Here is a 27,663-nt window from a genome sequence, read left to right as displayed (position 1 = left end):
AGAGAATGAGGGAGAGGGAAGCCTAAAGAAGCAGAGCCTGTTCCTTTAAAAGAGGAGACTGCATCATATCTGTAAACTAGAAAATTACCAGTGAAAGGCTACACCTGCTCATGGATGACTGGCTTCTCCATTTTTATAAAGCAAACTCTTCAAAGGGATTCTCCATATGTGGATGGCATAAAAATGTGATTGATCACCCAGTGTCTGGAAAGGTCATTCCCCTGGAGCATAGGACCTGGTTCAACGGCAGGTGTGTCGTCACTAGGACCACACACCTTTGCAGGAGGGTAGCTCTCCTGGGAGTCCCATCCTCGTGATCACACAGATGAATCTGTCTGCAGCTCAGCTTCCCGTATGTTTTGCCAGCAGATAAGAGATTTGATGGGTGGTAGGCCCTCTATAAGGACAAATTAGAGGTAAAGAGCAATACAATGAAAAAACACATTTTAATTTGTTTATATGAGAGAGAGAGCGAGAGAGAGAGAGCAGGCAGGAGGGACAGAGAGAATCTCAAGCAGACTCCACGCTGAGCACGGAGCCCCCACGAGCGGGGATCACGACCCTGAGATCACAACCCAACCTGAAACCAAGGATCCGATGATTAACCAGCTGCACTACCCAGGCGCCTCTAAGAACATGTTTTCTTAATGCACCATTAAGTGTTGAAACCTTCAAGTGTTGAGAGTTTCAGGATCTTTTCCTCCTCTAGATTATCAGTAAGATTAAACAAGATAAACATTTTCTCTGAGTGTCACGGCAATATTTAACGTACGAATCTGACTTAAAGTGCCAATCCAAGCGGATTTTTAGGAAGAATCTCCCAGCGAGTGGAGTGGAAAAAAAGAAGGTATGCTTTTTGGTTTAGTGTGATTTGTTCATTTTAGTAGCAACTTCCTGCATCCTTAAATTTGCAACAGTATTAATCTAGAGGCAGAACAAGGGGACCACAGCTTTTGGAGCTGTGACTCACAGGACAAATGCTCGGTGTTCCAGACTCTGGGTGTGTAGTCTTGGGAGGGAGTGAGGCGTTCACGAAGCCACAGTCCTCTCTTCCCCAGGCTTTGAGAAATGGCTCCCAATAGCCATTCCGTTCACCTGCTGGAGTTTCTGTTGAAACTGTTTCCTGCGTGGCTTTTTCTATCCATCCCCCTCCAGCCCCATTCTTCCCAGGGAAAGTATAGATTTTCAGGAACACAGAGGGTTTTGTGTTCTCTGTTAAAAACAACTTCACTTGACTGGGGCAGGCTTTCTGTTTCACCCCAGGAAACAGAGCCTTTCTCTCAGAGGCAACTCTCCACTGGGTGAGGTGCCGCCTGTCACCTGACTGGCTCTGGCGATGCCAGTGGCAGTAGGCTGCATTCCTTGAATTCTTCCACCCGGCACCAAGAGCGAGCGCAGCAATGAGCAACTTCAGGTTCACTGAGCTGAGTGGATTCCACTCGCCGTGCCCTCGGAGTCCGTGGCTCGGATCTCCCGCCCAGTCTCAAAACAGACAGCTGAGTAACAGCAAGCTGCCAGCCTTTGAAGACTAGCACGCAGGTAAATCCAGTTTGTGGGGACAGCTGGGACTCCCTGATAGGTGTCACATGGGACGCATAATCATTTTTGTGTGTGGTGTCTGCTTCTCCGTGCAGAAACTTAACTTGTCAACAGATATCTGCTGAAAAAAAATAGATACTAAGTAAGGAAAGTGGGCTTCAGATGAGGGTCCCTTAAGAATTAGGGAGACAAGTTAGGAGAGCAAAAGCTGGGAGTAAGAAGGGCCTTTATATGTCGGTTTTTGTAATTCCGAAAGTACGAGATTGGAGGCTGACCTACTTGGAAGTGAATCTTGGCTCTGTGTGTAATCTTTGACGCAATGCCTCACCAGTCCTTTTTCTTCTTTGGTAATAATATCTACCTGCTGGGTTGATGGGAGAACGGAGGAGAAAGTCTCTAGCAAAGAGCTGAGTGCATAGAGAACTCCGGTGGTGCACACACATGTGCATAATTGCACACACATGCGCATACGTGCACACACATGCATGCTTGTGTGGATTCGGTGGGCGCATCTGTATATGTGCATATAGGCCACAGGACTATGGCATTCATAAGGGTAGGGAGTTTCTCAGAGGATGAGGTTGAACTTAATCTGTCTCTGACCTTCTCTGTTGCAGAGAGATCAGCTCGGGGAAGCCAGACACCTGAGCAAAACATTGACCAGAGCTACTAAAAAATAAATAACACGCCTTGCTGATCCTTATCCAGGAAGGGGCGGTATAATGTACCATGTGGGTGCCCTTTATATGAAGACTGATAGAAACAAGGCAGCTCAATAATTATCACATGTGGTCATGTATGCAGCTGATAGGGCTTTGTTCTGAGAGACCAACTACCTTCAGTTCTGACTCTGCCTTTACTCTCTGGGTGTTCCTGGGCTGGTTGCTTTCCTCTCTGAGCATCCGTTTCTCATCACACGGAATTGTCATGAGAATTAAGTGACTCAGTCCTCAGGAAGCACTCATAGCAGTGCTTGCCACATGGTAAACACCTGCTAAACATTAGCTGTTGGTGTCATTATTTGACAAAGGGCTCTTTTATGTGTTACTAGCTTTGATCTTCAAAATGACCTGGTGAGATGGACGAGGCATGCATTAGCCCCATTTTGCAGATAAAGAAACTGAGGCTCAGGGAAGGGAAAAGCATGCACCAAACCTCAGTCTGCAGACAAACAGCTGACTTAGTATATCCTCAGCACGTGTGCATTGAATGAAACCTGTCTGAAAATGTCTGGCCTAAACACCATTTCCTCCACAAAGCCATTTGTTGCCATCTTCCCCAGGAGAGATCTCTCTCTCCCTTGTACTTCCCCAAACTTCCTTTTATGGGACAGAGGAGACTTTCCTCTGGATCATCCTTGTATTGTAGAATGTTTGGTGTAAGTCTCACCTCTCCCTACCTCACCTTAGATGTGTGAAAGTACTCATAGATGGTGGTGTTTTGAACAATACTGTTTTGTACATGATGGACACTCAAGGGTAACAGCCTGAATGTTGGGCTCCGTACCAGGGGTCACTGTGAGTGTGGAGAGCAAAGAAGGAGACCAGGGAAAACCTGGGGTGCTCCTCTCGACCCGTACGTATTTCTGCTCGTCTCCATGCTCAAGCCATGCTATGTCTGGGGCAGATGTCTCTGCTTCAGGAATGGTGAGATGTTGACCAACAAGCTGGCTGGTCAAGGTGAAATCACTTCCAAAGTCCATCCAATGTCTTATTTTCCTGAATATTATTTCACTGAGACCCTGTCACTGCCAATCCCTGAAGGTAGGGGGAGAAATGTGTTCAGGGGACAATTCAGGAAAACATGATCCTAATTTTTCCTGTAGAGACCGTACTCCACCTTCCACATCTGCAAGGGTGCACTTTACTCTGTAGGACTCTCACTCTGCTCTCTCTCCAGCTCCCAAAACTCTCCCCTGAACCCCCACCCCCAACCAACTCTCCTGATTTTCTCTTCCTCTAAGCTTCTCTTCCTTGTGACTTTCCTGCTGTATGGTTGTCCTAAACCCCAGGGTATAGATGGGCAAGGATGCAGGGTCCCTCCTTCCCTCAGTGTCGGAGGGAAGAGAAATTCATTTCATGCTTTGTGACACCACCCATATCTTCCTCTTCAAATGTTAATAATGCTCTGAGGACTTTTACTCCTAACAGTAGCCGTGCATGAAGCCCTATGTGAAATCAGCATGTCATAGTGGCAATGAACCGGGAGCCTAGGCCTGGAATCTCTGGGTCCAAATCCCAAGTCTCCAGTTTGCTAGCTGTGTGGCTTGGGCAAGTTATTAATACCTCGGTTCCTCACCAGTAAAATGGGAATGAAATATCCTTCTATAGTTATTATGAGGGTTAAGTGCGTTAATGTTTGCAAAGCGCCTAGAACAGTGCCTGGCACGAAGGCAAGCATATGTCAGTATTGGGTATCATTTTTCTAGAGCTGGTAGATAGCACAAAAGGTGCATGTAGGTAATATTGCCCTTGACAGCCCTTCCATGGCCTACAAAATGCATTGATAGAGCTTTTTTAACAAGCACCCGGTGAAGGACTGGGCTTGTGTTTAGAGGCCACATTGCATGGAGAGTATGTACCTTTAAACTTTAACATTGCATTCAGCGCCCAGAGGTGCCTTTACAGTGACAGCTCGGGGAGGGGGTCTGAGATCACCCAAGGGAGCAACAGACTCCCCTCTCCCTTTCACACTCATTCGGAACACATTCCGAGTGAAATGCTGGGCAGAATTGCCTACTGCTTATATTCTTATATTAAATAAATCACCCTTGGCTCTCACTCTCTGAACATGTATCTGCATTTGTAAGTCACATGAGATGATTCTACTTCATTGTAAACCACAGGGAAGCCCACTGGCCTGAAATCAGGAGAACAGCACTGCTGTAACTACCATGGAGACTTTGGGAAGTCGATGGCTAAGGTCTCAACCAGTGCAAATGGTCTGTGATTTTATTAGGCCCAGAGAGGAATTGATGAGAAAAATCAGATATTTACTTTGTGCCATTGCCCTTCTCTCTATGGACTGTTAATTGAGTAAGAAGTACAGTGGAACTTTATTACTTCAACTGTGGGAATAGAGGGAAGATTGCCTTATCCCAATGCCTTCCCTCTTTAGCCTGCATCACAATGCCATCACTTTCAAGTTCGGTGTTCAAGTTCAAATTAATACTCAGATTAGCAGAGATCTGTAGCCTCATACTCCCAGGCAGAATCCTTTCTTTCATTGCTACTTGTTTAGAGAGTATATATGAACAAGGCAAGTACTGAGATCATCTCCTGGATGTAGGGTGGGGGGAGCTTCTGTTGTCAGTATAGGAAAGAAACCCAGCCAAGAAGGCAAGCACTGATGTCCCTGTCCAGGAATAAAGAGAAACTCAGGCAGTGGTTCTAGGAGATGTTTTCTGTGTTCCCTCTTTCCTTTCATTGCCCTTTTCTGTTTGGTTTCCATGGGAATCTATTTGGGGGAAATCTGGTGAGTGTTGGGCATATCAGTGCTTTTGTCCACTTGTTTCCTTACAGCATAGAGAGAAGGAGAAGCATATAGAAAGGAGACAAGTAAGTGTGAAGGCTAAGCAGCTTTTTAAGGTTCATAGTAAATTCTAGAGAAACCTAATAATTTTTGGCAAGACCTTTCAGGAAACAAACAAACAAACAAACAAAGGAAGAGCTCATTTGAAAGTCATCAAGTCAGGATCTGTTACTCTGCACATTTCCAAATGTCTTTTTCCCTCCCTCTGCTGGGCACCAAGTTCATATCCTGAGCCAGGCCATTCTACTAATACTTATATTGTATCATTTCTTTCTTTTCCAGAGGGAGTCAAAAAAGACCTCAAATTCTGGAGAAAAATGACCTTGCAAGGATTACAAAGTATACTTCCTACTGCATGTTTTTGTCTTGCTAACCTCTGATGACTGAAACATATGGCCCTGGGCCTGCAGAAAGTCCATTGATTATCAAACTACTCATCATGCATCAACTGTTCAGACTGGTTTTAGGACAAAAAGATCTTTCACGAGCTGGGGACCTCTTCTCCTTAGATGACTCCGAGATTGAAGATAGCCTGACAGAAGCTTTGGAGCAAATTAAAGTAATAAGCTCATCTTTGGTAAGTAAACTAGTTTTTAAACTAGATACCCAAAGTAACTTATTTTAGAGCCAAATAATTTTATATATATGTTGGGGGAAAGAATCGTTGCATGGGGAAAGAGGAAAGACCACTTAATACTGGTTCCTTTTAACCCAGCTCTGTGGTTTAGTTTAGCATCTAAGAAATAACACCAGGGTAGTCACTGACTTATGGGGGCAGCAAGGCTGCCTACTGCCCACTCCCAGGGACCAGAACTCGGGAAATTGCATACCAAGGAGGAATTATCACAAAAAAGCTTATCTAAGGGCTGTTTTTCTATCCTTGAAATGACACGGAGAGGAGAGGGAGCAAATCCTGGGAAAAGCAGACGGGCCAGGCTATATGACAGCATCAGTAAACAAAGCAGGGTGTGTGGAGGAGGATGAATAATGAAAGAAGGCAGGATGACACCTCCTGCCACACAGGTAACAGGAGACAAGGACAAGGATCACTCTGTTGCCAGAAGTGACAGTTGCCCAGGGCTTGATAACACTGATTCTGTGTATTTCTATACAATCTCCATTTAAAAAAAAAAAAATCTCTCATTTTACTCCCTTTTCTATACACACCCATTTAATCCAACTCACCCATCATTAGTCTGCAGTGTGATCAGACAAATTTAAAATCCTCATCAACCCTCCCATCCCTTTGTTTCTCCTCAATGTCAAGATTATATATTCTGAAAGCACTTCCTAAAGGGGGTGGATGTGGAGTGCCCCGTGTGGTGTGCTGTTGCCTTTCTTCACTGTGCTTGGACCCTCCATGAGATTAGTCCCATTTCAAAGGCCAACTCTCACAAGCATCTCTTGCACCTTTGCAGCTCAGTAACGTTTGTTAAGACTTGGCACAAACAGCACCCGGGCAGAGGAAAGAGACAGGACTTGAGCCATAAAATACTGAATTACCAAATGTGTACACATTTCATAGATCACGGCTTTCTTCCATGTTTTAACGGAGAGATGTTTGAAAGGCTTACCAGCAACCAGCGTGGCTTTCTCCCCAAGACTGTCAGCCTGCTCACTTATTGGCTGCTATGAACACACCATGTCCCCCCTGTGGCCAATGAAGTCATTGCCCAAACACTCGTTTCTCAGCTAACGTCTTTGACAGCAGTTATGTGTCCATATTTATTTTTTTTCCCAGAACGTTAATCAGCTTAGTCTGACTCAAAACACAAAGTATTCCTGGTACATTTCCACTTTCCGGGCAGGATTTCTGTGCTGTTTCCAGCAGCCCCTTCCTTCACAGTCCTGTGGAAACCAATTGGCTGAATATGCCACTGATTTTCATCTTATCTAATAATATATATACAGAAATAGATATCTATATATAGGCATATAGAGATATAGATATATTCCCTGAAGCCTATTTCCACTAGAGGTCACTACTGTCAGTGATTTCTTTGATTTTCTTCATCAATTGCTTATTTTAACAGATGTCAAATTCAGAATTTTAGGACAGGAGAGTTCTGTTATATAACCCCACTTTTAACCATTAAGGCAGGCAGGTCCCTTGTCACCAGGAGCACTGTCTGTCCTTTAAGCCCTCTGATCAGCAGCCCACCAGACCAGCAAGGCTGGAGAGCTAGTGGTTCTCCTGTGGTCTTCCCCTGCTAACTTCAATCATGTCTCACTTCCATTTCTCTATCCATCACAGTGGCGTGAGCAGATGGGTGGGGGAATAAAAAGAATTTGTTTTTAGAGGGATTGTGCGGATCAGTCCATTTTTTCTGTTTGTTACTCAATCCTAGTTATAAGTGTGTCTCAGTGTGGAATTCCTTCTCCCATTCCATTCCTTTCAAAGCCAGTTCAAGTTTCATTATTCCTGGAATGGCTTCTAGTGATTCTAGTTCATAGTGATTACTTTGTTCTAAAAATACATAGTTGTCCTTTGGCATGATACTCTGTTCTCATCTCTATGATTGCTCTCATCTATTCATGTGGCCTCCTCCAGGGCAACTTCTACACTATGGAATCCTAGATCTATGTTTTCAGCTTTGGCATCTCTCCCTCACCTCAAGCCCCTATGACCTGATATCCATGATCTCAACACAATCTAACTGAATTAGAAGTTATCATCTTTCTTCCAGCTGTACTATCGCTTTCTTAGATCTCCAGATTTGCAATCTGGAGTCACTCTTGACCTTTTTCTCTCACTCTCTCCCTTCTCTCTTCCATGGACACTGCCTGAGAAATGCCTTTCCCTGGCTCCACCTTTTCCCTTCCTGCTCGCTATCCCTCTGGCTCAGGCCATCAAAACAAATTTGACCTTCTTGCCTTTGGTTTTACTTTTCTCTAGTTCAGTGTACTAACAGCTACCCGATTAAACTTCCCCAGAAGATTTTACTGCATGTATCCCATTGTCCAAAACCTTCCCGTGATGCCTCAATGCCTATGACAGTCAATGACCAATGCCAGCCATTAGTCCACTGAACAAACATGTCCACTCTATGGTTCACTTCCCTGTTAGCTGTGTCCCACCTTTCCCTTATTAGGGCTTTCCTAATACCCTGAATCTCAGTAATCATTTCTACTTCTCTACTCCTCTTTACAAACAAAGAGCTAGAAGGGATCTTCTAAATCATCTTTTCCAACTTCTTTCCAGCCCAGAAGTTCCTTCGTTAGGATTCCTGACAAGCAGGTGACCGCTCTTTCTACCCTTGCTATGATGAGAACATAGTAAGTTTCTCATTTTTTTTCCTGCTCCTTATTTTTCCTTTCATAGATTTCCTTTGGCCATTGCATGAAGCCTCCATGGAGCCTTCAGTCAGTTTTCTGCCTTGCCCTTGCCAGGACTGCAGAGAGGGAAAAAGTGGGGACACCTGGCTATGCCAATCAGATCTTATTTCCTGGTAGTTCCAGAAAAAAGTCAGTGAGGGTGATTTGTCATGATGATGGTGCTCAAAAGAGATAGTCCTTTGTTACTGTTATCCAAACCTTTCTGTTGCTTATGACCAATCTTAACTTAAAAAGAGACAGTTGTTCCACTGTCAGAATTTTAAATTGTTCCTCCTTTGGGCCAGCTGAAATCTTACTCTTTGTATTGTCTATACATTGTTCTTTGGTCTGTTCATTGCCCCAACAATCAAGAGCATAACTCTGTTCCTATAAGAACTTTAAACATAAGAAGATAGGTATCAGGGATCCTCTCTAGCTTCTCTCTTCTCAGCACACATCCTTGGTGTCCTAGTGTCCCTATGTTTTTCCATGACAAAGAAGGAGCCTGTGGCAGAGAAAGGTTATACTACCTCACATTTCCAGGCTTTGATCTGGAAGCTGAATTTTGTCAGTACATGAAAAATTCTATCCAAATCATGCTCTCCAAATGCAAGACTCAGAGGTATAAATTAGAGTGCTGATTTACTGATTTACAATGAAAATTATAATTCATGTCAGAATTTGTGTGCTCCCATGCCGTCCCCACCAAGTGTATTACCCAGTCTTTCTCTAGACAGTGGATATTATCATTGATTAGGATTCTTCTTCCTCTGTTAGGATCATGTCCAGTCCTATCGCCCTATATTTAACTCACCTGTAGTCACTCATGTACAGATAGCATGTTGGGTTAATCCCACTCACACAAGTGCATTTTTTTTTTCCACTTAATTCTCAAAGGGTAATCTTGTTTCCCTATTTTTGGAGAACATCCCATTGTAGCTCCCAAGTACTGCCTACATTCTCAACATTTTGGTTTCTTTCCCCTGGAATCTTCCTAATTTATTATTGTAATTTGTCAAGGCCAAGTACTGAAACCAACTGCTTGGAACAATTGCTGATAATAGATACACTGTTTCTAAAATTTCTTTTCGACAGTAACATTACACAATTGGCCTCATTTATCCTGCCATGTACCAGAACCCTCAGCTTGAATCAAGACTTGTAATTAGATAACTTGAAAAAAAAAATTGTCAGTATACTGTGACACATTTTAAACCAGTGTAATAATATTCTTTCCCTCAGGCCCTCATTTCTAGGACGTTCATACCTTTTAAAAGTTATGATTCTGTCCAGTATATAACTTCTCATTCCCATCTTTGTAGAACCTGAAAATTTGGCAAGCAACTCCTCAATCCTTTCCCTAAGATCATTCACACAATCACTCAACCTTCCTAGATTCCATTCTATGCTCCGTGCCCTCTTTTCCACTAGTTTGTCCAAAATACTGCTGGGGATACTTTGTCCTTATGTTTTGCTTTCAAAATGTGACTGCTCACTTAAAATTCTCTCCAAGTTCCCCAATGTGCCTTTAAGTTTTGTCTTTTCATTTCAAATTCTTTCTGGACTACTTTCATCTCATAATCATTTCTTCTACTACCCTGGCTCTGCTCCCAGACAACTTCATCCCTAATCACTCCTCCTCTTTCCACTTCTCCTTTCCCACCATGTTCCCTTTGCCTAACCCATACACCCATCTTCTAGGTCTCTTTAATTTTTTTTAAACCAACAAAAAATGTTAGGCATACAAAAATTGCCCAATTTTTAAAATTAGATAAAATTGCAATCACCTGCATGTTTCTCTCTGCTTTAAATCTCCCCCCTTTCGTCCCGAAGTAACCAATATCCTGACTATGGTATTTATCCGTGAATGTTTATTTCTTTGCTACACATGCATAGCTTAAACATCATTTGTAGCATTGTATTCCATGTTTTTAAACTTTCTATAAATGGTATCATAAGGCTCAATATAATGTTTCTGAGGTTTATGATGGTATAGGTATAGGTAGTCCCAATTCATTTTTTTTTTTTTTTTGGAGGGATGGATGTTCCACTAAGTGACTATGCCATAGTTTGATTATCCATTCATCTTTTGATGGACATTTACTATTTAAACAGTGTTGTAATGAACGTTCTTACAATCTGTTTTTGGCAAATGTGCTAGTATTTCTAGTGATGACAACTAGGAGGGAAGCCACTGGCTTGGTGGTTTTATATACTTCCAGGTTTCTGATATGCTACCAGATTGTTCTCCTCTACAGTTGTACCTACTTACACTCCCATCAGCCCTGCCTGAGGTTCCCAGTGGCTTTATATCTTTACCAACACTTGCTGTTATCAGATTTTTTAAGTTTTTTTTGATTTAAGTGAACCATATCTGATTTTTATTTAAATTTGCATTCTCCTCATGATTGGGAAGGGCAATAGATCATTTTTTCATGCTTATTTGTTATTTGTCATTTGGGTTTCCTCTTCAGTAAAGTACCTGTTTATGATTTTTCTCTTTCCATTTTTCCATTGAGGTCTTTAAAAAGACTTTTGTTATTAATCTGTAAGAATTTTTTCTATATTCTTGTACAGACCCTGTCATGTATGAATGTTACAGGTCTCCTATTCCCAATCTAGCTTGTCTTATGCCTTTTACTGCAGTAAGTCCTGATATCTGGTGGGACAAATATCCCCAAACTTCTTTAAAATATTAGCTTCTCAATTTTAATGAATGATTCTGTCACTATCTTGATAGGAATTTTGTTATAGCTATGAATTTATTCGAAGAAAATTAACATCTTTATGTTACTATCTTCTTATCTGTGGATACTATATAAGTATATGTTTACTTAGATTTTCTTAAATACCTTTTAATAAAGTTTTATGATTTTTTCCCTAAAGATCTTAAAAATCCTGTAAGTCCTTTTTCCCCCCTTTTTAAATTTTATTTAAATTCCATTAGCCAAGATATAGTACATCACTAGTTTCAGATGTAGTGTTCAATAATTAGTCAGTTGCGTATAACACCTAAGTCCTTTTTAAAATATATAAATATTTTAGATCTTTTTTGGCTGAGATTATAAATGACATCCTTTCAAAAAATTATTTTCCAATTATTTTTCAGATGATTAAAACAAATGACACTTGCATCATGGTCATAAATCCAGTAAACTTATTCAACTCTCTTATTAATACTCATATCTTGTCTATAAATTTTCCCCACTATTCAGCAACACTTATTAGGCACTTACGATATGCCAGATACTACAGATGCTGGGGATACAAGAGTAAGAAAAATAGAAAAAGAAATCTCTGCTCCCTTTTATTCCTCTTTTTCTAAGAACTGATTAATTTTATCAACTGCTTTTTCTACTCTTTTAAAGTAAACCTATTTTCCCTTTTAATCTTATTAATGAGGTACATTATAATAATTGATTTTTTTTTAAATTTATTTATTTGACAGACAGATCACAAGTAGGCAGAGAGGCAGGCAGAGAGAGAAGGGAGGAAGCAGACTCCCTGTTGAGCAGAGAGCCCGATGCGGGGCTCGATCCCAGGACGTTAGGATCATGACCTGAGCCGAAGGCAGCGGCTTTAACCCACTGAGCCACCCAGGTGCCCCTATAATAATTGATTTTTAAAATACAAAGCCATTATAACATTCTGGGGATAAAGTGAAATTTGACATTAATTTTAGTACATTTCCTTATTTGGTTTAATATTTTTAAAGAAGCTTTGGAGCCATGAGATTGGCCTATAATTGTCCTTTCTTCCACTGTTTTTCCTTGAGTTTGGTATCAAGTTATATGTACTTGGTCATAAAATGATGTGGGAAAAGTTTCCACATTTCTGTTATCTATGACTTTATAAGATTGTGACAATCTATTCCTTAATTTCACAGAAAACTATAAAACACTCTTGGCACCATGCAGTTTTTTTTTGGAGGGGGGGTCGGGGGAGTGGTGGTGCTGGTCAGTTTTTTTAAAATTACTAAATTCATTTCTTTGAAGAAAATCGGGAGGGGTTGCTTTAGTCACTTTTGGTAAAGTATCCTTTCTAGGAAACTATATATTTTATCCCAGTTCTCAAATTTATTGACATAAAACTTTTTTATTCTTCTTTTTTTTTTTTTGGTGTGTTCTGCTGTATCTGTAAATGTTCTTTTCACTGATTCTTTCATCAATATAGTCAGAGCTTTGTCTTTTTTTTTTAATTTATTTTAATAAACATATAATGTATTTTTATCCCCAGGGGTACAGGTCTGTGAATCGCCAGGTTTACACATTTCACAGCACTCATCATAGCACATACCCTCCCCAATGTCCATATCCCCACCACCCTCTCTCATCCCCCCTCCCCCCAGCAACCCTCAGTCTGTTTTTTGAGATTGAGTCTTCTATGGTTTGTCTCCCTCCCAATCCCATCTTTTCATTTTTTCTTTTCCTACCTCCCCCCAACCCCCCCACATTGCATCTCCACTTCCTCATATCAAAGAGATCATATGATAGTTGTCTTTCTCTGATTGACTTATTTCGCTAAGCATAATACCCTCTAGTTCCATCCATGTCGTCACAAATGGCAAGATTTCATTTCTTTTGATGGCTGCATAGTATTCCAATGTGTATATATACCACATCTTCTTTATCCATTCATCTGTTGATGGACATCTAGGCTCTTTCCACAGTTTGGCTATTGTGGACATTGCTGCTATAAACATTCGGGTGCCCGTGCCCCTTCGGAGTACCATGTTTGTATCTTTAGGATATATACCCAGTAGTGCAATCGCTGGGTCATAGGGTAGATCTATTTTCAGTTCTTTGAGGAACCTCCACACTGTTTTCCAGAGTGGTTGCACCAGCTTGCATTCCCACCAGCAGTGTAGGAGGGTTCCCCTCTCTCCGCATCCTCGCCAGCATCTGTCATTTCTTGACTTGTTAATTTTAGCCATTCTGACTGGTGTGAGGTGGTATCTCATTGTGGTTTTGATTTTTATTTCCCTGATGCTGAGTGATGTGGAGCATTTTTTCATGTGTCTGTTGGCCATCTGGATGTCTTCTTTGCAGAAATGTCTGTTCATGTCCTCTGCCCATTTCTTGATTGGATTATTTGTTCTTTGGGTGTTGAGTTTGATAAGCTCTTTATAGATTTTGGATACTAGCCCTTGAGGAGAAGGCAGGCAGCAACCTCTTTGACCTCAACCGCAGCAACTTCTTCCTAGGAACATCGCCAAAGGCAACAGAAGCAAGGGCAAAAATGAACTACTGGGATTTCATCAAGATCAAAAGCTTTTGCACAGCAAAGGAAACAGTTAACAAAACCAAAAGACAACTGACAGAATGGGAGAAGATATTTGCTTTGTCTTTTTAAAAAGCTTTTAATTTATTAATCATCTGTATAGGGTCTTCTATCTCATTAATTCCTTTTTAAATGTTCACTTGTTTTCCTCTTTGATCTTTTTCTGGTTGTTTTCTACTGTTGTTTTTCTAATTCCCTCGGGTATATGATTAGCTTATTGTTTATTGTTTGTTTTTCTTATTTTCTGATATAAACATTTGAGACCCTCAATTTCTTGCCGAGTACCATAAGTTTTGAGATATAGTATTTTCATTATGAATTCTAAATTCTTATTTTGATTGTGATTTCCTCTTTGACTCATCAGGGACTTAGAAGTTTGTGCTTTAATTTCCAGAAGAGTTTTTGTAATCTTTTTGTTGTTAAGTTGAAATTTAGCTGCGTTGTACTTGGACAAGATGAACGGCAGAATACCACTTGTTTAGGCCTGGTGGAGACTTGTTTTGCAGCACAGTTGATGGCTAATCTGTGTAACTAACAATGTTCCAGGAATTTTCCTAGGAGCTTACCACATGTTAATATATTTAGCCCTTTCAATAAACTTCCGAGATAAGTGTGGTAATATTCTCTCCATTTCATAGATAAGGAAACTGAAGCACAGAGAGGTTAATAATTTAACTTGTCCAAGACTATACAGCTAGTGAATAATCAAGCCAAGAATCAAGCCCAGAGAATTTGGATTCAGAAACCTCTTAGCCACTACACTCTCCTGACTCTTTAGATGTTATATTCGTGCCTGAGAGGAATGAGTATTCTTGAGTTAGTGGGTAGAAGGTATTAAGTAAGTTGATGAAAGAACTCTTTTTTGATTATATTATCTAAGTTCTCTATATCCTCAATAAATTTGTGTTTGTTTAGACAACCAAATGCTTAAGAGAGGTGTTTAAAAATTTCCCACTATAATTTTGGATTTGTCGAGTTCTCCTTGTAATTTTGTCAAGATTGCTTTATAAATTTGGGAGCTTTTTTAAAAATTGAAGTATAATTAACATACAATGTTATATTAGGTTCAGTGCACAACCTGTTGATTCAATCATCTTATACATTACTCCGTGTTCCCCACACTAAGTAAAGTCACCATCTGTCGCCATATGAAGTTTTTACAATACTGTAGCTATATTCCCTATGTGGCACTTTTCATCTCTATGACATTTATTTTATAACTGAAAGTTTTTTTTACCTCTTAAATCCCCTTGTTTTACCCATCCTCCCACCCAGCTCCTCTCTGGCAACCTCCAGTTCTCAGTACTTAAGTGTTTTTTTGTTTGTTTGTGTTCATTTGTTTAGTTTCTTCTACATGAGTGAAATCATATGGTACTTGTCTTTCTCTGGCTTATTTCACTTAGTCTACCTACGTTGTCTCAAATGGCAATATCTCATTCTTCTTTATGGCTGAGTAGTATTCGTGAGTGTGTGTGTACTTTTGTATTAATAAGTTTGGAAGAGTTATTTATTCCTTGGAGAACTTTTCCTTTTATTATTACATACACATTGTGCAACATTATTCTGATAAGTTTTGCCTATTTTCTTTGAAATAGTTTCCTATTTCCTCTTTTTCTTTTTACTTTTTGCATTCTCACATCCTTATAACTTAAATATAATTTATAAACACCATGTCAATAGATTTTTTAAATAATCCAAATTGAAAATTTGTCTTTTATTGGTAAATTTAGTCAATTTATATTTATTATGATAAATCATATCCTTGGATATATTTCTCTATTTTATTTAGGGTTACATTTCCTAATTTTCTAAATTTCTCTTCATCTTCTTCTCTGTGTTTTTTTCAATTGAGTGAAATTTTATCTTTTCATTTTCTACCTCTGTTGGCCCTGTTGGCTTGAAAGTTATATTCTATTTCTATTTTTTTAGTAGTTACCTTTAAAATTTTAACAAACATAGTAGTCATATATCGTCAATTCCAAGACAGTTTTTACCTATTTATAACTCTGAAACAAGTATATATTTTATAGCTGATTATAATCTTACCATTCCTGTGGTCAGGTATTAAGCATAATAAAGTTGCCATTGCCTACATGTGCATCAATATTCCATAGCTTTTCATATTGTTAACATTCCAACTGAATTAGGTACATTATTGTTACTACTAGCGTTGGGTTAAGTGTCCACTTAAAATGCTTCCAAATCTTCTAGATTATAATGTGGTACTGAAAAAAACACTTATTGAGTATGCAGGAAGGCACGGAAAAAGCACCAGAGTATGAATTTTACATTAGTGAACAAAAATATCCATCATTGTAGGAATGATAGGAATTCCACATTTTCTTGCAAAATAATAACTGAAAGCTTTATGGAACCTAAAAAAGGATGTACTTTTTTTTGTTACTGAGATATTTGTAAAATATTGTCTATTATACCGTAATAAGTAATACAACTGAAAGCAGGAGAAACAGACAATTCTCTTGGAAGGCATGAAAGAAATTTCTGAGAAATAAGAGGCTAGCCAGTACCATCAATTTATGTCTTGCATGGAATTCTCTTTAAGACCTAATATAACCCACAACTTAATTGGCAGTCTTCTCTCTTTCTTCATAATGGAAGATTTCACAATTGACACCGTCTTACATTTGATGGGTTACAATGATGTCTAAAGTTATTCAATAGCTCTCTTTTATTACCACCAGGACCTTGGAATACTCTCATGCCCCTCTCATATATTACTGTTAAGCAGGACTTTTTATTTCACCTTAATACCCTTAAACTCTTCTTTAGAATTGCTGATGTTTAAAAAAATTGACCCATTGTTTGTTTCAAGCACCTAGTGTTTTTCCCCTCACTATTCTTTTTTCCCCGTTGTCTTCCTTTCTTTTTTCTTCTGCATCCAAGTTTCCACTTTCTGAAATATACATATTAAATGTCCCTTCAGTGAAGATCTATTAGTGATAAACCCTCTCGATGTTTGTCTTTTCCAAAAAGTTCCTTGTTTTGCCCTTAACTTTGAACATTGATCACCTGGGCTTGGATTTCTAGCTGGGCAGTGTTTGTATTTCTCAGTAACTCCTACCATTGATGTTATAAAAATCCTCTGTCAGTTTGACATTCTTTATACCTACTCTACTTTTTTATGCTTTAATAATTTCTCTGTCTTTGGTGTGTTCTATGGTTTCATGATTGTGTGTCAAGATGTGGTTTTATTTGTATATCCTTACTCAATCCTCATTGTATTTTGTGAGTTTGAGGTTCATGCTTTCTGTCAATTTTGGAAATTTAAAAAATATTATATCAAATACTCTTTTCCATCACATTTTTCCTTCTGAAAATTCTACCCATTCCACTCATTTATGCATTCCACAATTACTTTTTTGAATACCTATTATCTTCTAGACATTGGGAATATAATCATAAACAAAGCAGACAAAACTCACTGCCCTCACATCCTTCATATTCTCTGATTTTCACCTCCATGCCTTTTAACCTCTTGTATTTTTCATCTCTATGGAATACATTACGTTTTCATTTCCTCAGCTCTATATTCCAATCCCTGAGTCTTTTTTTCAGCTGTATCTTATCCACTATTTCATTCACTCACTGAGTTTTTCATTTCTAGAAGTTTCATTTGTTTTGTTCTAACATCTTTCTTTTCCTCTTCAAAGAGATTTAGTCTTTGTTATAAGAATTTTCCTTGATAGCGACATCTGGGTGGCTCAGTGGGTTAACGCCTCTGCTTTCGGCTCAGGTCATGATCCCAGGGTCCTGGGATCTAGCCCTGCATCAGGTTCTCTGCTTAGCAGGGAGCCTGCTTCCCTTCCTCACTCTCTCTGCCTGCCTCTCTGCCTACTTGTGATCTGTCAAATAAATAAACAAATCTTTAAAAAAAAAAAAAAAGAATTTCTCTTGATACAATGAATCATTTTAAACATATAATTATATAATTTGGGGTCAATAATTCTGTTATCTGATTTTTGACTGTCTCATATGCCCCAAGTTGTACATGCTGCCATGTGCTCATATTGGCTTTGTTCCAATGTTTTATAAGTTTGGATTTTTGAGTTTGGTTTAAATAAAATTTTACTCATGGGAGTACTGGATGATTTTAGCTGAGTGTTCCATCCTTCAAAGTCATTTTATGTTTGCTTTTGCTGCAAGCACCAATGACGTTATCAGCTCTGGGAACACTGGTGCTTCTGGTGGAATTGTTAGTGTCTCCACCTTGGAGAATCTTAGAAAGGTAGAAAAGTAAGGTGTGTATACATGTGTGCTCTTGAAAGAAGAAAAAATGATATACACATCAATATATTATTGGTATGGATTCTGTGTAGAATGTGACAGTAAGAGGAGAATAAGTATGTGGAATTTTTGTGCTGTACATTATGAATTGATTGTGAAATGAATGTATAAAAAAATCATAACCAGGGGCACCTGGGTGGCTCATTGGGTTAAACCTCTACCTTTGGCTCAGGTCATGATCTCGGGGTCCTGGGATCGAGTCCCGCATCTGGTACTCTGCTCAGTGGGGAGCCTGCTTCCTCCTCTTTCTCTCTCTCTCTGCCTGCCTCTCTGCCTACTTGTGATCTCTCTATGTCAAATAAATAAATAAATTCTTTAAAAAAAACCATAACCACATATAAGGAAGTATTTGTAACTCACTGTATGTTACAACATTTATCTGTACTTATCATGTGCCAGACACTGTTGTAAATCCTTTCCCTATGTTAATTAATTTAATCCTCACCATAGTAGCAAGAGATATATATTAATAATATGCTGATTTTTTTAGAAAAGATAATCATTTTATTATTTTCTACCATTTAAGTATTTTTTTAATTTAAAAAAATTTTTATAAACATATAATGTATTATTAGTCCCAGAGGTACAGGTCTGTGAATCGCCAGATTTACACACTTCACAGCACTCACCATAGCACATACACTCCCCAATGTCCATAACGCACCACCCTCTCCCTAACCCCCCTCCCCCCATCAACCCTCAGTTTGCTTTGTGAGATTAAGTGTCTCGTATGGTTTGTCTCCCTCCTGATCCCATCTTGTTTCATTTATTCTTTTCCTACCCCCCAAACCGTCCACGTTGCATCTTCACTTCCTCATATCAGGGATATCATATGATAGCTGTCTTTCTCTGATTGATTTATTTCTCTAAGCATAATACCCTCTAGTTCTATCCACGTCATCGTGAATGGCAAGATTTCATTTCTTTTGCTGGCTGCACAGTATCCCATTGTATATATATATACCACTTCTTTATCCGTTCATCTATTGATGGACATCTAGGTTCTTTCCATAGTTTGGCTGTTGTGGACATTGCTGCTATAAACATTCAGGTGCACGTGCCCCTTCTGATCACTACGTTTGTATCTTTAGGGTAAATACCCAGTAGTGCAAATGCTGTGTGGTAGGGTAGCTCTATTTTCAACTTTTGGAGGAACATCCATGCTGTTTTCCAGAGCGGTTGTACCAGCTTGCATTACCACCAACAGTGTAGGAGGGTTTCCCTTTCTCCACATCCTCGCCAGCATCTGCCATTTCCTGACTTGTTAATTTTAGCCATTCTGACTGGTGTGAGGTGGTATCTCATTGTGGTTTTGATTTTTATTTCCCTGATGCTGAGTGATGTGGAGCACTTTTTCATGTGTCTGTTGGCCATCTGGATGTCTTCTTTGCAGAAATGTCTGTTCATGTCCTCTGCCCATTTCTTGATTGGATTATTTGTTCTTTGGGTGTTGAGTTTGATAAGCTCTTTATAGATTTTGGATACTAGCCTTTTACCTGATATGCCGTTTGCAAATATCTTCTCCCATTCTGACAGTTGTCTTTTGGTTTTGTTAACTGTTTCCTTTGCTGTGCAAAAGCTTTTGATCTTGATAAAGTCCCAATAGTTCATTTTTGCCTTGCTTCCCTTGCCTTTGGTGATGTTCCTAGAAAGGAGTTGCTGCGGCCGAGGTCGAAGAGGTTGCTGCCTGTGTTCTCCTCAAGGATTTTGATGGATTCCTGTCTCACATTGAGGTCTTTCATCCATGTGGAGTCTATTTTCGTCTGCGGTGTAAGGAAGTGGTCCAGTTTCATTCTTCTGCATGTGGCTGTCCAATTTTCCCAGCACTATTTGTTGAAGAGACTGTCTTTTTTTCCATTGGACATTCTTTCCTGCTTTATTAAATATTAGTTGACCATAGAGTTGAGGGTCTATTTGCTCTGTATTCTGTTCCATTGATCTATATGTCTGTTTTTGTGCCAGTACCATACTGTCTTGATGACAGCTTTGTAATAGAGCTTGAAGTCTGGAATTGTGATGCCACCAACTTTGGCTTTCTTTTTCAATATTCCTTTGGCTATTCGAGGTCTTTTCTGGTTCCATATAAATTTTAGGATTATTTGTTCCATTTCTTTGAAAAAACTGGATGGGATTTTGATAGGGATTGCATTAAATGTGTAGATTGCTTTAGGTAGCATAGACACAGTGTTTGTTCTTCCAATCCATGAGCATGGAACATTTTTCCATTTCTTTGTGTCTTCCTCAATTTCTTTCATGAGTACTTTATAGTTTTCTGAGTATAGATTCTTTGCCTTTTTGGTTAGGTTTATTCCTAGTATCTTGTGGTTTTGGGTGCAATTGTAAATGGGATTGAGTCTTTAATTTCTCTTTCTTCTGTCTTGCTTTTGGTGTATAGAAATGCAACTGATTTCTATGCATTGATTTTATATCCTGACATTTTACTGAATTCCTGCATGAATTCTAGCAGATTTGAGGTGGAGCCTTTTGGGTTTTCCACATATAGTATCATATCATCTGCAAAGAGTGACAGTTTGACTTCTTCTTTGCCGATTTGGATACCTTCAATTTCTTTATGTTGTCTGATTGCTGAGGCTAGGACTTCTAGTACTATGTTGAATAGCAGTGGTGATAATGGACATCCCGGCTGTATTCCTGACCTTAGCGGAAAAGCTCTCAGTTTTTCCTCCATTGAGAATGATATTTGCAGTGGGTTCTTCACAGATGGCTTTGATAATATTGAGGTATGTGCCCTCTATCCCTACACTTTGAAAAGTTTTGATCAGGAAGGGATGCTGTACTTTGTCAAATGCTTTTTCAGCATCTATTGAGAGTATCATATGGTTCTTGTTCTTTCTTTTATTAATGTATTGTATCACATTGATTGATTTGTGGATGTTGACCCAACCTTGCAGCCCAAGTGGGAATAAATCCCACTTGGTCGTGGTGAATAATTCCTTTAATGTACTGTTGGATCCTATTGGCTAGTATTTTGGTGAGAATTTCACATCTGTGTTCATCAAGGATATTGGTCTGTAATTCTCTTTTTTGATAGGATCCTTGTCTGGTTTTGGGATCAAGGTGATGCTGGCCTCATAAAATGAGTTTGGAAGTTTTCCTTCCATTTCTATTTTTTGGAACAATTTCAGGAGAATAGGAATTAATTCTTCTTTAAATGTTTGGTAGAATTCCCCTGGGAAGCCGTCTGGCCCCGGGCTCTTGTTTGTTTGGAGATTTTTGATTACTGTTTCAATCTCCTTACTGGTTATGGGTCTGTTCAGGCTTTCTATTTCTTCCTGGTTCAGTTGTGGTAATTTATAGGTCTCTAGGAATGCATCCATTTCTTCCACATTGTCAAATTTGCTGGTGTAGAGTTGCTTATAATATGTTCTTATAATTGTTTGTATTTCTTTGGTGTTGGTTGTGATCTCCCCTCTTTCATTCAGGATTTTATTTATTTGGGTTCTTTCTCTTTTCTTTTTGATAATTCTGGCCAGGGGTTTATTAATCTTATTGATTCTTTCAAAGAACCAGCTCCTAGTTTTGTTGGTTTGTTCTATTGTTTTTTTGGTTTCTATTTCATTGATTTCTTTATTATTTTTAATTTTATTATCTCTGATCTTTATTATTTTTATTTTTATTTTATTTATTTATTTATTAATTTTAATTATCCTTAATTTTATTACCTCTGATCTTTATTATTTATCTTCTCCTGCTGGCTTTAGGCTTTCTTTGTTCTTTCTACAGCTCCTTTAGGTGTAGGGTTAGGTTGTGTATTTGAGACCTTTCTTGTTTCTTGATAAAGGCTTGTATCACTATTTATTTTCCTCTCAGGACTGCCTTTGCTGTGTCCCACAGATTTTGAACCGTTGTATTTTCATTATCTTTTGTTTCCATGGATTTTTTCAATTCTTCTTTAATTTCCTGGTTGACCCATTCATTCTTTAGAAGGATGCCGTTTAGTCTCCATGTATTTGGGTTCTTTCCAAATTTCTTCTTGTGATTGAGTTCTAGCTTCAGAGCATTGTGGTCTGAAAATATGCAGGGAATGATCCCAATCTTTTGATACTGGTTGAGATCTGATTTATGACCCAGGATGTGATCTATTCTGGAGAATGTTCCATGTGCACTAGAGAAGAATGTGTATTCTGTTGCTTTGGGATGGAATGTTCTGAATATATCTGTGATGTCTATCTGGTCCAGTGTGTCATTTAAGGACTTTATTTCCTTGTTGATCTTTTGCTTAGATGATCTGTCCATTTCAGTGAGGGGCGTGTTAACGTCCCCTACTATTATTGTATTGTTGTCTATGTGTTTCTTTGATTTTGTTATTAATTGGTTTATATAGTTGGCTGCTCCCATGTTAGGGGCATAGATATTTAACATTGTTAGGTCTTCTCGTTGGACAGACCCTTTGAGTATGATATAGTGTCCTTCCTCATCTCTTATTATAGTCTTTGGCTTAAAATCTAATTGATCTGATATAAGGATTGCCACTCCAGCTTTCTTCTGATGTCCATTAGCATGGTACGTTGTTTTCCACCCCCTCACTTTGAATCTGGAGGTGTCTTTGGGTCTAAAATGAGTTTCTTGTAGACAGCATATTGATGGGCTTTGTTTTTTTATCAATTGTGATACCCTGTGTCTTTTGTTTGGGGCATTTAGCCCATTTACATTCAGGGTAACTATTGAGATATATGAATTTAGTGTCATTGTATTGCCTGTAAGGTGACTGTTACTGTATATTGTCTCTGTTCCTTTCTCATCTACTACTTTTAGGCTCTCTCTTTGCTTAGAGACCCCTTTCAATATTTCCTGTAGAGCTTGTTTGGTGTTTACAAATTCTTTTAGTTTTTGTTTGTCCTGGAAGCATTTTATCTCTCCTTCTATTTTCAATGATAGCCTAGCTGGATATAGTATTCTTGGCTGCATGTTTTTCTCGTTTAGTGCTCTGAATATATCATGCCAGTTCTTTCTGGCCTGCCAGGTCTCTGTGGATAAGTCTGCTGTCAATCTAATATTTTTACCATTGTATTTTGCAGACTTCTTGTCCTGGGCTGCTTTCAGGATTTTCTCTTTGTCACTAAGACTTGTAAATTTTACTATTAGATGACAGGTTGTGGACCTATTCTTACTGATTTTGAGGGGAGTTCTCTGCACCTCCTGGATTTTGATGCTTGTTCCCTTTGCCATATTAGGGAAATTCTCTCCAATAATTCTCTCCAATATACCTTCTGCTCCCCTCTCTCTTTCTTCTTCTTCTGGAATCCCAATTATTCTAATATTGTTTTGTCTTATGGTATCACTTACCTCTCGAATTCTCCCCTCATGGTCCAGTAGTTGTTTGTCTCTCTTTTGCTCAGCTTCTTTATTCTGTATCATTTGGTCTTCTATATCACTAATTCTCTCTTCTGCCTAGCAGTAATCCTAGCAGTAAGAGCCTCCATTTTTTAATTGCACCTCATTAATAGCTTTTTTTAATTTCAATTTGGTTAGATTTTAGTGCTTTTATTTCTCCAGAAAGGGCTTTTATTTCTCCAGACATGGTTTCTCTGATATCTTCCATGCCCTTTTCAAGCCCGGCTAGCACCTTGAGAATCATCATTCTGAACTCTAGATCTGACATATTACCAATGTCCATATTGATTAGGTCCCTAGTGTTTGGTACTGCCTCTTATTCTTTTTTTTTTTTTTTTTTTGTGGTGAGTTTTTCCACCTTGTCATTTTATCCAGATAAGAATATATGAAGGAGTGAATAAAATACTAAAAGGGTAGCAAAGACCCCAGGAAAATGTGCTTTAACCAAATTAGAAGAGACCCCAAATCATGGGGTGAAGAAAGGGGGTAAAAAGTTCAGAAAAAAAATAAAAAATAAAATAAAAAAATATAAAAAAAAGAAAATGTATACATTAGAACAGGGTCACCCACTTAATTTGGGGAGTATTTTGGTCTCTTAGAAGAACTACCTCCCAAAATTTAAAAAAATGAAAAACCTATATAAAGGTAAACGCAGTGTAAGGATGGAATATGACTATAAAGATGAAAAGTTTTTTTTTTTAATTTCTAAAAAAAGAGTTGATAAGATAAGTTGGTTGGGAGAATTAAGAAAAAGAAAGTGGAGAGAATTTGCTCAGGCTAGAGACTAGAACAAAGCCCTGTGCTAGATTTAAGGTTATTTTGATCTATTAGAAGTTGTACCCCAAATTTTTTTAGAAGAAAAAACCCTCTGTGTATAGAAAAAATAAAGTTAGATATAATGAAGGATAAAATATGACTATAATAATAAAGGTTCAAAAAAGATTTTTTTTAAATGACATTATTGTTAAGATAAACTAGTTAAAAAATGTTAAAAGAGGAAAGGGTAAAAGTTTAAAAAAATTTAGCAGAAGAAAAAAAAAGTAAAATAAAAAAAAAATTAACTTTGCAAAACTAAAGAACCATGGGGAGAAAGCCATGAATTCCATGTTTTGCTTTCTCCTCCTCTGGAATTCCGCTGTTCTCCTTGGTAAGCGAACTTGGTCTTGGCTGGATTTCTTGTTGATCTTCTGGGAGAAGGGCCTGTTGTAGTGATTCTCAAGAGTTTTTGCCCGAGGCAGAATTGCACTACCCTTACCAGGGGCCAGGCTAAGTAATCCACTCAGTTCGCTTTTGGGAAATTTTGTTCCCTGAACGCTTTCTGTAGAGTTCCAGAGGATGGGAATGAAAATGGCGGCCTCCCAGTCTCTGGCCTGGAGGAGCTGAGAGCTCAGGGCCCCACTCCTCAGTGTGCCCTCGGAGAAAAGCGTTCAATCACTCCCATCTCCCTGGCCTCCGGCTGCACTCTGAGGTCACCCAGCCTGTGACCAAGTGTCTCTGTCTCTGGCCCACAGCCCCCCTGGAGTCTCTGAACCCCACAGATCCCTGAGCTCCTCCAGGTGGCTCTCCCCAGATCTTGTAGGGTCCCCACTCATGGAGCAGTGGCCTGTGCCACAGATCATGGTTCAAGGTAACCCCAAGTTGAGAGCTCACTCCTCGTCTCCGTCTCTGTAGCCAGCTTCCCCGCTCTAATACCTGTGAGCTCTGTGACACTCGGGCACCTCTGATCCTTCTGTGACCCCACGGGACCTGAGGCCACACTGTCCCCGCATGGGCTTCACCCCAGCTTAGCCTCTGGAGCGATGTCCCTCAGTGGAGCAGACTTTTAAAAGTTCTGATTTTGTCCTCCATTGCTCCGCTGCTTGCCGGGAGCCAGCCCCTCCCCCCGAGGTCTATCTTCCCATCACTTTGGGTTCACTTCTCTGCCAGTCCTACCTTTCAGAAAGTGGTCAATTTTCTGTTTCTAGAATTGCTGCTCTTCTTCTCTTCGATCTCCTGTTGGATTTGTAGGTGTTCGGAATGGTTAGATAAGCTATCTAGCTGATTTCCTGCTACCTGATGTCATCTCAGCCTGCTACTTCTCTGCCATCTTGACTCCTCCCCTCTAATATGCCGATTTTAAGGATTAGGCTACTGAGGTACAGAGAGATAAGTGATTGCTCAAGATTGCAGAGCTGGTAAGAACAGAATATGGCTCTGTGCACAGACAAGAGTCCATACTTTTAACTGCTATGCTATGCTGTCTCTCACGGAAGGGAGGGAGAAATGGTCCTCAAGATGTTTTCCTTCTTCTCTTCCAACTTCTACTCCTATGTCATTACCATCACTAAGTGCTTTATTTCAGATGTTCCACATTCCATTTTTCCAGTGGGCCATCCCCTGAAGACTGTTTAGAGCATAAGAAGTGTGAGTCGTTTATGGTTTATGGATATTGATGTGGATGTGTGGATCTGTGACTGGGTGGGGGTGACCCTTCCCAGTAACTAGACTTGGAGTAGCACAATGTGTGGATTTTTCATTTTCCCACCTTATAATTTGACCTCCCCACTGCTTTAGGGTAAGCTACTTAAACTTTAACAATGACCAGGTTACTATGAGTATGAATCTCTAAACCCACTTTGATAGGTTTGATGTTAAATAGATCTAATTCTCAGAAGTTACTGATTTTAATATGCACAGGTAATGATTCAAGGTTGAACTTGAACATGAACACCTATGTATGCAGACATATATATTTCATAGGATCAGGGTGGAATGTGAGTTAGGAAAACCCTAATTGCAAATCTGATCCCCTGGCAAAAATCTTTAGACTGGTCAATCACATCATTAATATTTTTTTAAAATTTCCTTTGTCTTTTTGAATATTTGTTGAAGTAGTTAACAGCTTTTTGGGTTTTCAACCTTTTTTTTGAGGAAACCTCCTTTTTGGAGAATGCTTTTCTTCATGTCATACGTAGGGATTTAAATTTATAAATTGTCTCTAGTTAAAACAATCTTTCCTTAGTAAAGTGGTATATCACAGGAAATTCTCAGTTCAATAGATTCACAGTAATATCAACATTCATAACTGATGCACCTATGCCTAATATATTAATATGTACACTGAAATTGTGACCAGTGTGCACTGATTTATCCTTACAAACAGCTGTTTAACTCTTGTAGTTAGAAATCTTGGAATCAGAATATATGCCTTTTGTTAAAGAATCTTGCTGACACACTAATTTCTCCTGTATACTCCAGCTTCATTCCAGAATGCTTTCAGAATTCTCCATCAAAGCACTTCTCTTTTTAGCAGGAAACTGGAATTTTGGTGTTCATGAACCAAGACACATATGTATGTCTTGTACTTTTCACTGAGTTATACCTTCTACTTTTACTGAGGCTTATTTCATCCAAATGGAAATCTCTTTGCTATTTATTGTTAAACTATTGTTTAGACATGGTTTATTATGCTTCCCAAAGCCATCTATATAACCTCTGTTGTAATTAGGTTCCTAGGAAAACAGATCCCAAAATGGCTGTTCCAAGGGAGGAACAAATCCCGGAGAGGGGTCATTCTCTTTGAGAAGAAACAGTGTCTGTAGGCAGACTTGGGTCTGGTTGGTAGAGAAAATGAGTGCCTTTGTCCTAAAGGGGTCCATGGACAATGTACCATAGTATCTACTACAGTCTACCCTTCTCACCATTCAGATCCACCTGCTATAATTTCATTCTGTATGGATACAGCTTCTCTGAGATGCTTTTCCTAACAAAATTTACAAGAAGAATGTTAGTGAGAGGATCATCTCTACCATACCAATTGCTATTAAGGCTGCAGTTGGTACTCTGTGGTAGGCTGGATCATGGCTACCCAAAGACCTGTGAATTTTATTTTGTATAGCAAAAGGGATTTCTCAGATATAATACAATTAAGCATCTTGAGATGGGGAGATATTCTATATTATCTGGGTGGGCCCAATATAATTACAAAAGAGAAAGAAGTTCAATTGCCTTCTTTGAAGAAGGAGGTGGGCTGGTGGAAGCAGAGATTGGAGTGATGCATTTTGAATATGGAGGCTCAAGGAGGTCATGAGCCAAGGAAAGCAGTGAACTTCTAGAGGCTAGAAAAGATGCAGAAATGTATTCTCCCCTCAGAGCCTCCAAACGCACCAGCCCTTCTGACACCTTGACTTTTCCCCAGTGAGACTAATTTTCAACTTCTGACCTCTGGAACTAGGCAAATGAATGTATCAACACAAATTCTTGAGCCGGTAAGCATGTGATAATGAGTTAGAACAGCAACAAGAAAGCTAATACAGTGTCCCTCCTCTACCACCTATTCTAATTCCTACACCTTCAGCT

The 27,663-nt window shown here is 39.2% G+C and overlaps 1 protein-coding gene across 2 annotated transcripts in view; it reads left to right on the top strand.

Moving 5' to 3' along the window:
• Positions 1-1,381: 1,381 nt before the first annotated feature.
• Positions 1,382-27,663, top strand: part of VEPH1 (ventricular zone expressed PH domain containing 1) — a 228,603-nt gene continuing 202,321 nt past the window's right edge. For both annotated transcript variants that reach the window (XM_080818061.1, XM_080818062.1), the window contains exons 1-2: positions 1,382-1,539; positions 5,353-5,647. In XM_080818061.1, the coding sequence (XP_080674187.1) occupies positions 5,450-5,647 (198 nt within the window). In that variant the 5' untranslated portion in view covers positions 1,382-1,539; positions 5,353-5,449. The remainder of the gene's footprint in view (positions 1,540-5,352; positions 5,648-27,663) is intronic.

Source organism: Martes martes, assembly GCF_963455335.1.
Source record: "Martes martes genome assembly, chromosome: 1".
NCBI classification, from domain to species: Eukaryota; Metazoa; Chordata; class Mammalia; order Carnivora; family Mustelidae; genus Martes; species Martes martes.
This window is presented reverse-complemented; position numbering and strand designations above follow the sequence as displayed.